This window comes from Patella vulgata, chromosome 3 (assembly GCF_932274485.2).
Source record: "Patella vulgata chromosome 3, xgPatVulg1.2, whole genome shotgun sequence".
In the NCBI taxonomy this organism is placed as follows: domain Eukaryota; kingdom Metazoa; phylum Mollusca; class Gastropoda; family Patellidae; genus Patella; species Patella vulgata.
The window spans coordinates 44,452,021-44,463,745 of record NC_065881.2 but is presented as its reverse complement, the minus strand read 5'-3'; the positions used below and the strand labels follow the sequence as shown (position 1 = coordinate 44,463,745).

Genomic DNA, 11,725 nt, shown 5'->3' with positions numbered 1-11,725 from the left:
CTGCCTTTTGCAAGTCTTTCTTTGGGTCTGAAATGTTATATAAACCATTAATTAGACATTTATTAACAAAACAAAACCATAATCAACTCTCGATGGCATTGGATACTCGAGATTTTAACTAGATTAGAACGGTTCGCCATTTAAAATTTTTATTTAAAAATGGGAAAGCACACCAGAGAGAAGGAGAGATGGGTTTTAAGTCCATTCGACACAAACTAGGTCATTTTGGGACTAACACATGATTTAATTTTATTTCAATCATTCGCTTGCGCGTACGGGTCTATAGCAGTGGGAGGAAACCAGAAGACCCAGAGAAAACCCACGAGGTTGGACAGGCGACCGCGACACTCCTTGTCACGTACAACCGGGGAATCGAAACCACGCCAGTTGACTCAATGACAGACCTTATGATACAGCTCGCACGTGCTAACCATTCGGCCATGCAGCCCCCCAGCTCTTAAATAATGTATCTTTAACCAGCTTAACATCCTTTATACTCGGTTATTTTAAAATCTCAATCAGTTTCACAACATTTAGCATGATTAAACTTTAGCGTTAAAATCCCAACACGTTTCACTACCTTCGGCATGATTTAATTTTAGCGATAAACGATTAATGTACATGGATGATAATTCGGCAGTCATTTGATTGTAACTTAAAAATTTAATTCAACGCCAATGCACCCTTTCAAACTGTTCTGGCGCACAAATTAAAAATTTATATATTTTGTTTGAAATGAAAGATATGAATATTATATGACTTGAATTTATATTGTTGCTATCTATTATTATCCTAAAAGATTCATAGTAAATATCATATGACACACGAATACAAACCAGGCTTGTGTGAATATTTCATAATTTGATTTTCTATTGTTGCTATGACGAAAAGTGAAGTGACTATATCAACATTGTTATGCATACTGCCTCGGTTTTTTTTTTTAAAAAAAGATGATGTCCCGCAATATGATCAAGCAAAGGTGGTCACCCTAGTTTCCTCCCACTGCTAAAGACCCCTACGCGCAAGCGAATTATTGAAATAAAAAAAATAAACCGTATGTTAGTCCCGAAATGACCTAGTTTGTGTCGAGTGGACGTTAAACCTCATTTCTCTCTCTCTCTCGCTTCGTTGTTAACGCTAACAACAGTTTCAGACATGCGCATGTGCCCAGGAGCAAACACACACCGGGAGTCAATTCAAACTGTCACACCGTTACTGGTATAACGGTGGCTATATAAAATTAGACTCTGTGAAAGCATGGATGGGATTATACGGCCGCTTGTGATTAGTTGATATAAACCGCGGGAAAATTCGTCAACAAATAATTTCCGGAAGCACATGTTATCTGTCACCTTACAGGTAGCTAGCGAGATTTTGACTGTATTTATCTCATGAGCTCCTAGCTAACCAACTTCGACACCAGACCTTTACACAAAGAAGTTTCTATACACCTACGTTCAGAACTGAACTATGATAGCCTACTACTTAGATAGAATAACAGGACACCGCCTGGGCATATGGTATACTATTATTAGGGTGACTACCTTTGCTTGATCATATTGCGGGACATTATCATTTTTTTAAAAAACAAAACTGAGGCAGTATGCATAACGATATTGATATATAGTCACTTCACTTTTCGTCATAGCAACAATAGAAAATCGAACTATGAAATATTCACACAACCCTTGTTTGTATTCGTGTGTCATATGATATTTACCACGAATCTTTTAAGATAATATAAATAATACATATAGCAACAATATAAATTCAAGTCATATGATTTTCATATCAGTGTGTTTTGTATTCGTATGCCAGCATCATCTTGCATTTTAAAAAAAAACCCCAGATACAATTTCTTTTGTAGATGTAAAAATACCTATATATATATGTAAATATATATCATGGCGTTGAATGAAATTTTTAAGTTATAATCAAATGATTGCCGAATTATCATCCATGTACATTAATCGTTTATCGCTAAAATTAAATCATGCCAAAGGTATTGAAACTTTTGAGATTTTATCGCTTAAGTTTAATCATGCTAAATGTTATGAAACTGAATGTTATAATCAAATGATTGCCGAATTATCATCCATGTACATTAATCGTTTATCGCTAAAATTAAATCATGCAGAAGGTATTGAAACTTTTGAGATTTTATCGCTTAAGTTTAATCATGCTAGATGTTATGAAACTGATTGAAATTTTATAATAACTTGAGTATAGAGGATGTTATGCTAGTTAAAGATGCATTATTTAAGAGCTGGGGGGGTTGGATGGCCGAATGGTTTAGCACATGCGAGCTGTACCATAAGGTCTGTCAATGAGTAAACTGGCGTGGTTTCGATTCCCCGGTGGGGTTTCTCCAGGTCTTCTGGTTTCCTCCCACTGCTAAATACCAGTACACGCAAGCGAATGATTGAAATAAAATTAAATCATGTGTTAGTCCCAAAATGACCTAGTTTGTGTCGAGTGGACTTAAACCCCATCTCCCCCCTCTCTCTCTTTCTGGTATATTCGAGACTTAGCCTCGCTCTCTCAGTTTTAAATTAAATTTTTAAATGGCGAACCGTTCTAATCTAGTTAAAATGTTGAGTATCCAATGCCATTGAGAGTTGATTATGGTCTTGTTTTGTTAATAAAAGTCTAATTAATGGTTTATATAACATTTCGAGCCTAAAGAAAGACCTGCAAAAGGCAGGTTTAGCTCTTGCGTAATGTATGTTTGAACTATTATTGCAAGAACTGTCAGCTCTTTATCTAAATCTTACGTAATTCATCTTTTACTTTCCCTGGTTGATCAACATGTCATGCTATATTAATAATACAAGATACCTTTACACAATCACCTGTTATGCATCAATGGATATATTTGAATTCGAATAATTCAGAGATGACAAAGCGAATGTAATTGATACTCCATTAAACCATGTATACATTTCAAAATAAAAGAACAAGCAATTCGATACATCCGTTGTCTTTCAGTAGTTTTTTTTATATATACATGTATACGTAGTCTTCGGTCACGGCAAATACCCCAGTAGTCAGCTAATGTTTTTTGTTTATTCACCATGTAACAAATACTAGTATTTATTTAATTTTATTATTCTTTGGGTAAGAGGGGGGTTGGGTGGCCCATTGGTTAACGGATGCATTTTAGATCATAAGTTCTGTCATTGAGTCAAGTAGCGTGGTTTCAATTCCCCGCTTGTACGTGACCAGGAATGGGGTCGCCATTTAACCTCATGCACTGGTTTTCTCCCAAAGCTAAAGACCTTATGTGCAAGCGAATTATAGTTTGTTTCGAGTGGGCGTAAAATCCCATTTATCTTTTTCTCTCTCTTCTCTCTCCCCGTGGACTGTTTTGACAATAATTGACTTTGGTAGTTTATTCCATAGAAAAGGTCTAGCATAGGACAATACACGTTTTCCAAGTTGTAAGTTAATATTCAGAGATTTTAGAAGATGTACTGTCTGAGAACTGAGATTTTTACTGGTAGTGCAGGTCTTTACAATATTTTAAAAAATATAATATGTGAATTAATTATATTCATTTAAAGCGATAATTTCATATTTTCTAGGAAAGTCAAAACATAATTATTTCTATGTCTTTTGCTCAATATGTTGTCAACTCACTATATATTCAAACTAATTAATTTGTCATACTTTTGCTTCAAATCCTTCTCAAACATTGTAATTGCGAAGGAATGCCCTGCTATAAAAATTCAATCAAACCAGGTCATGTTTACGTCACGTGACTTACCTCTCTTGGAAGTCAGAGGAGAATTCATTGCATACATAAGACGGTGTTGTCTTTAATCGCTTACTATTTATTATAAATATCGAATCCTAATTAAATTCTCGGATTATCCACTACCTGAATCTTTTTCCGTCATTTTTATCCCAGAAAGTGTTGTACGTCTAACTCTTCATAATATTTATCAACTTGTACATCAAGTGCTCAATGTTAGCATGTGACCTTTGACATCACACAAGCAGAAATTCCTAATCGTTGGGTTGTCGATTAGGGGAACCCTTACATTTTTGTCCTGTATACGCTCCATGAGTGTTTTTCTGGGAATCCAGTATTTTTCTAATAAGATTGGATATCTCTACTTTCCATATATATTCCGAAATTTCCATACTTTTATTGGAAATAACCACCCGATAAATACTTTTCTGGGAACCCATCTTTAAGGCTTTATTTTTATACATTTTAAAAATATAACTTAAAAATATGGTTATTATTTCAAGTTTGTCTTGTGAATTTTATTATTATGGCCAGAATAGAAAGATAAGAATAAGGGCCCAGATTTATCTAATCTTTGGTTCAAAGATTTTGGGCAATGTTTACATCAATCTGATTAGAACACAGATTCTATTTCGTTTCGTTTTTTATAGTTCAAAATTTCGTTTTAGGTACTTGTTTTCCCCCGCCTTTTGAAGAAAGCAGGGGACTATTAAAATGGGTTTGTCCATCCCTTTTTAGGACACAATAACTCTCCTTCTAATTGACCTAGAATGTTCAAACTTGCTGTAAGTGTTTATTAGGTCAATGCCTTGATGGAGTTCGAAGATGAGCATTTTCTGCTAAGGGTAAGCAGAGATAAGCAATTTGATTGGTTGATGCTTTGGGACACGATAACTTTAGTTCTAATTAAGTGAGAGTGATAAAACTTGGTGTATAGTTTCATTACATCAATACCTTGACTAAGTTCGATATTGAGCATTTTCTGCTCAGGGTAAGCAGAGAGATAAACAATTTGTTTGGCCGAGACTTTGGAACACAATAACTCTCCTTCTAATTATGGTAAGTAGAGATAAGCAATTTGATTGGTTGATGCTTTGGGACACGATAACTTTAGTTCTAATTAAGTGAGAGTGATGAAACTTGGTGTATAGTTTCATTACATCAATACCTTGACTAAATTCGATGATGAGAATTGTCTGCTTAGGCAAAGGAGCAATAAGCATTTTGATTGGTCAAGACTTTGGAACAACTCTGCTGCTTCTAATTGAGGTAGAATATGTTGATCTTGACTGAGTTCAATGATTAACATATCGAGCTAAAGCTAAGCAGAGATAAGCAATTTCCTTGGTCGATGCTTTGGGACAAGATAACTTTGATTCTATCTGATAGAGAGTGATGAAACTTAGTGTATAGTTGATAATCATTTTGATTGCTTGATACTTTTGAAAAAAATAGACGTGCGATTAATTAATATGTGTCATCTATTTATTTGGGGATTTCGGCGGGGGGACATCAGCCTCACTGTTGGCTTGTCTTCACTAAGCTAGGATCTAGAAGAGTTGTTATATAACCCGCGTTCTGGTTGATGTGAGGGATTAGCCAATGAAACGGTCTGTTGCACATGCAGCGAGTTCTTGGCGTGTGATTCACAGTACCGGTACTGTGGGTATCCTACTAGAAGTATCAAAGCTGATTGGGCTGATTGGTTAATCAAATGTCTGATGTCATAGGGTCAAAAGCCACTTAATGTATGACCCCTGACGTAACCTCCCACTACAACTGATCAGATCTTCATGTAGTAGAGGCCGTAAAGTATAAAACAACGAAACAAAATATTGATCTGTATTTTAATCACATGACTTGATTGATGTGGTGGGGGGGGGGGGCATTTATAGCTTGTATTTGTAATTACTCAATGTCCATTTACCATAAATATTGAAGCATGATGGATTATCTTCTGCCATTAATTCTTGTTCCTGCCAATTAATCAGAGAGTCTCTCACTTTTAGCCATTTGATTTTGATCAATAAATGACAAGCTTCTCTATGTCACTCTAGGAGCCATGGTGGCTCAGTGAGTAAGATTTTGGCAGAGAAAGTTCATCAGGATTTTCCGGCATGGTTACCCCTTGCCAGTAGTGCAGGACAGAGATCCTGGCAAGGGACAATGTAGTCATTTGGATGGGATGAAAAATCAATGTCCTGTTTCCACATTGGCATGCATGCAAAAGATCACTTGCCTTGACAGTTGGAGTTTGATATAAGAGTAGGCCATAGCGCTGCTCTCTGGGCAAAATTTCCTTTATAGCACACTGTATGGCGTGATCCTGTATTCATTAGCCCAGTCAGAGCAGAACAGTAAGACTTTAGACCCCATTTCATTTCCTATGTCACTCAAGCAGACAACTAGCTGACAAGCAGACAACTGACAGGTTGCCAGTTTGTGATACCCTTACATTTTTGTCCTGTATTTTTCTATTTTTATATGCCCACATTGTCATGTGGACATATATTGTCATCACCCCTATCCGCGTGTCCGTCCTTGTATCTCCCAAAGATCAGGGTTCCTTTCAAAATTGGCATGTACCAGACCGTAACTTCATGGATTATTGCCCCTGATTGTACGAAAAATGCCTTCTTTAAGTTCGTGTACACTCTAGATGTCACAATTTTTATCCAATTGTGGTGAAACTTGAAATGTAAGTTTATAACCCAAAGATCTCATTTCCTTTAGATATTCGCACTATAACTTCCTGGAGTATGGCCCCTGATTGTATGAAAATCGCATTTTTAGCTTGTGGCCCCTTTAGACTATTTAGAGGTCACAATTTTTATCTGATTTAAAAAAAAGTTTAAATATATCACTGTTACACCATAAGGAAAGTTGAGTTCAAATTTCGTGAAAATTGAACCGAAACTGCTGGAGAGAGAGAGAAATGGGGTTTAACGTCCACTCAACACAAACTAGGTCATTTCAATTTTATTTCAATAATTTGCTTGCGCTGAGGGGTCTTTAGCAGTGGGAGGAAACCGGAGGACCCGGAGAAAACCCACGAGGTTGGACAGGCGACGAAACTCCTGGACAAAATGGCTGCTCCTTGACCGCAGATAGTGTAAGTATGGCATATCAAGGTTGTCGACCCTCTAGAGGTCACAGTTTGTATCCGATTTTGATGAAACTTGAAATATATGTTTAGTTTATGTCCCAAAGATATCGGTTCCATTCGATGTTCGTGCATATCGGACCGTAACTTCTTGTATGAAAAATTGTTTTTTGCTTTAACTTGTTCGCTGTCCATGTGGGTGTATCATGCATGGCGACTGCTTGTTAATACTAAGATTGGGTATCTATCAACTTTTCATATATACCAAATTGCCATGCTTTTATTCGAAATAACTACCCTATTATATGCTTCAGTGGGAACACATCTTTAAGTTTTAACTTTACATACATCTCACTTTTATTTTGTATTTGTATAGATATTTATAAGTCAGAGAAGAAGCTAAATTTATCTCATTTAAATCAAGATAATGAACATGTCCGAAATTTGGGAACTGAAGAAAACACTAAAGGCATGGGAAAATGTATTTTTCAAGCAGCACAATAATAAAAAGCCAGATAAGGTTGGTTAATGATAAATGTATCTTGCTAATCAAAACTTTGCTTTAAACAGTTGTTGGAGAACCAATTAAGCTTGTCTGTGAATTTGAAAATATAGCACCTCTTTCCCAGAAAAGCAATCTAGCTAAAATAAGATGTTATTTTCACGTTCCATATTTCGTAGTTAACCAGATTCAATTTAATACAGACTGTTGAATGGCAGACGTCTTGAATATGTAAAAAGTCAATGAAATAAAGATATGATTTTAATGAGTGAGCGTTTTGCTCTTTTATCATATTGAAGCAGTTTCATTGAAGAATTACACATTTTGTTATATTTGAATAATTTTACATAACATTGGCTATGCTTTATATATATTGTTTGAAAAATTGCAGGCCATTATTTTCTTTTTTTTATGACATTGTGTACTATAAAACCACGTGTAGAGTGAACAATCAGGTATGCTGTGGTGAATGTTTACGAGGTGTGCGTGTGGATTAGATGTATTCTAAATTCAGATGAAGAGTAATTAATACTTGCTTTTCATTTAAAGCTTAATATTAATAATTAATACCGGTTCTAAATGTACTTTGTCCATTGAATCAAACTTTAAACCGTGACAAGTTAATCAAGGAAAATCATCACATTATGCATGTCACATGAACGGCATTGATCATTGAAGAATATTAATACGTTTTAGTTAGATACTCTCTTTTATTTTTTCAGTATAAAACAATTAACTCAATATGTAAACTAGTATTTATATTTTCCAGTCTGATATTGAAAGAGCTCCATTAGAAATCAGAGGTAAACAACTATTACTGTATTAATTACACAGAAAGCAGTATTTATGAAATATCTTAAAATGAAAGTATGTTTGATTTAGGTAACAAATAAGGATTAGAGGTTTATCATGGACTAAACCTGTTCCCCAATACCATTCAGGTATCGTGAATAAAAGTATTGTTTTAAAAAAGTAGCAAATACCAGTATAATTATCAATTTCATTGGATTTTATATGTTATTTTTATGCTCCCACATTTTCAGGTGGATGTATTCTGCCGTTGCCCTTGTCGTCTGCCAGTCCGTCCACAGTTTGTTTGTGGACACTCTACAGGTCACAATTTTTATCCGATTTTGACAAAACTTGAAATATAGGTCTATCTCCCAAAGATCTCAGTTTCTTTCAATATTGGCATGTATCGGACCATAATTTTAAGGGTTATGGCCCTTGATTGTACAAAAAAGAGGTCACAATTTTTATCTGATTGTGATGAAACTTGAAATGCATGTTTATAACCCAAAGATCTTGGTTCCTTTCTATGTTGTAGGAAAAATATTACTTGATTTACTTGATTTAAAAATATTACTTGATTTAAAAAAAAAATTCAAATTTCATGAAAATTGGACCAAAACCACCGGACAAAAAAGCTGCCCCTGGTACGCAAATATTGTAGACATATGGCATATCAAGGTTGTGGACCCTCTAGAGGTCACAATTTTGATCCGATTTTGATGAAACTTCCTGATTTACGGCCCTTGATTGTTAGAAAAATCGCATTTTTAGCTTGTGGTACCTCTAGATGTCAAAGTTTTTATCAGATTAAAAAAATGTGTGAATATATCACCGTTACACCCTAATGATGGTTGAGTTCGATTTTCGTGAAAATCAGACCAAAACTGCCGGGCAAATGTTCGCTCCTTGTTCGCAAATAGTGTAAAAATATGGGATATCAAGGTTGTGGATCCACTAGAGACCACAAATTTTATCTGATTTTGATGAAACTTTAAATTTAAGTTTATATCACAAAGATCTTGGTTCCTGTCGATAATTGCGCATATCCGAAAGTAATCTCCAGGTATATGGCTTGTGGACCTGCTAGAAGTCACTATTTGTATTCAGTTTTAAAAATTGTTTAAATATATCACTGTTACACATCAATGAAGGTTGATTTCAAATTTCGTAAAAATCTAACCGAAACTGCCAGACAAAATGGGCGCTTCTTTTGCGCAAATGTGAAATAGTGTAAATGTATAAAATATAAAACCAAGTACGAACAATCCAAACCTTTAGACAAAATTCGAAGTCCTAAAAAACGGTATAGGCAAAATAGTGTAATAAGGCAAAATAGTGTAATCAGCAAATGTAGTGTAAATGTATGTAGTACCAAGGTTGTGGACTCTCTAAAAGTCACAATTTTTATCCGATTTTGATGAAACTTGAAATGTATGTTTATGTCACAAAGATCTCGGCTCCTTTCAGTAATCGCACATATCGGAACGTAACTTCCCAGATTATGGTCCCTGATTGTTCACGTTTTTTTGTGGACCCCCGAGAAGTCACAATTTTTATCTGATTTTAAAATCACCGTTACACCATAATGACGGTTGAGTTTGAATTCCATGAAACTCGGACCAAAGCTTCCCGATAAAATGACCATTCCACAGACGGAAATAGTGTAAAAGTATGTAATACTAAGGTTGTGGACCCTCTAGAGGTCACAATTTTTATCCGATTTTGATGAAATTCACGCATATCGGACCATAACTTCCTGGATTATGGCCCCTGATTGTACAAAAAAATCTTGTTTTTAGCTCATGGGCCCCTATAGAGTTCACAATTTTCATCTTATTTAAAAAAAACTTTTAAATATTTCACCGTTACACCATAACGAATGTTGAGTTGGAACTTCCTGGATTATGGCGCCGGAGTGTACAAAAAAATCGTAATTTTAGCTTGTGGACCCTCTAGAGTTCACAATTTTTATCTCTTTTAAAAAAAAAACTTTTAAATATATCACTGTTACACATCAATGAAGGTTGAGTTCATATTTCGTAAAAATCTTACCGAAACTGCCAGATAAAAGGGCCACTCCTTGTATGCAAATTGAAATGTATGTTTATAATCCAAAGATCGGGGTTACTTCTAATATTTTCACATATCGGACTGTAACTTCATGGATTATGGACCCTGATTGTATGAAAAAACTCGGTTTTAGCTTTATCCAATTTTAAAAAACGTTTAAATTTATCACCTTTACACCCTAATGATGGTTGAGTTCCAATTTCTTTAAAATCAGACCAAAACTGCCTTACAAAATTGCAGTTCCTTGTACTCAAATAGTGTAAAAGTATGTCATACAATCATACCAACCAAGGTTGTGGTCCCTCTAAAAGTCACAATTGTTATCAGATTTTGATGAAACTTAAAAGATCTCAGTTCCTTTCGATATTTGCGCATATTTGTTTGTAACGTCCTTGATTTCGGCCTCTAATTGTACAAAAAATCTTGTTTTTTAGTCTGTAGATTAAGGTCACAATTTTTTATCCAATTTTAAAAAACGTTTAAATATATCAACATCCCACCATAATGAAGGTTGAAATTGAATTTAGAGATAATTGAAACAAAACTGCTTGACAAAATGGTCACTCTTTGTACGCAAAATTCTGTATATGTATTAAGATTGTAGACCCTTTAGAGGTCACACAAATTTTATCCAATTTTGATGAAACTTAAAATATATCTTTATATTCCAAAGATCTGAGTCCCTTTCGATATTTGCGCATTTCAGACCATAACTTTCTGGATTATGGTCCCTGATTGTATGAAAAATCAACCCAATCAACTACTTTATTTTGACTTGCATCAAATATATTTAGCTTCTTTAAAAACAATAAGAATTATCTGTTTTAGAAATTCTTGGAATTCATAAAAATGCTTTTGATTATTTCATGCCAATAATTTGCTCTTAAAACCACATATAAATATAAATAAGCACTGCCTTTAGCATGCAATTAAGAAATTGAATGTGTTCAGTTAAAACCACTTGAATATGCATGTAATTGATTTCACTGCATTGATATTTAATATATTTGTAGAATGTTATGCTAAATATTCAAAAATGAAGAAAGAAACTAATAGCTTAAAACAAGATTTAAATGTAAGTTGTTTTTTTTTATAGTTTTTTTTTTTATCTGATTCAACCTGTTTTATATACCAACATTATACATTTAAATATGGTCATATATTGTTATTAGCCTGTATTCGACAAATGCCTGTAGATGCTCTAAAGGCTAAAATTATCATCCGATTGACTTAAAAGTAATACACAGTGTTAATGTTTTTGAAATGAAGAAATCTATATTTTAAAAGATTTCCCATATTGCTGTCAGAGTGGTGACCCATAATCAATTTGAAAAATTCTGAAGACACATCTCTATTAATTTTAAATGATTTCAGGTAACTTGATCGATTCATTTTATCATCTGATTACAGGTAGACTATGATAATAATAAACACTAGGAAGAACTATATAGAAGCCAGTCAAAATTTTGTTATTTCTGATAATTACTTCATCGGTTGTTTCTCT

General features: G+C 34.4%; 1 protein-coding gene across 1 annotated transcript in view; it reads left to right on the top strand.

Annotated features, from left to right (window-relative positions):
* The first annotated feature begins 1,328 nt into the window (after nt 1–1,328).
* The window catches only part of LOC126814972 (ATP-dependent DNA helicase Q4), a 176,836-nt gene continuing 166,439 nt past the window's right edge, over nt 1,329–11,725 (top strand). Inside the window, exons 1-4 of the mRNA XM_050540461.2 lie at nt 1,329–1,536; nt 7,234–7,377; nt 8,129–8,162; nt 11,235–11,296. Coding sequence (XP_050396418.1) covers nt 7,285–7,377; nt 8,129–8,162; nt 11,235–11,296 — 189 coding nt within the window. The 5' untranslated portion in view covers nt 1,329–1,536; nt 7,234–7,284. The remainder of the gene's footprint in view (nt 1,537–7,233; nt 7,378–8,128; nt 8,163–11,234; nt 11,297–11,725) is intronic.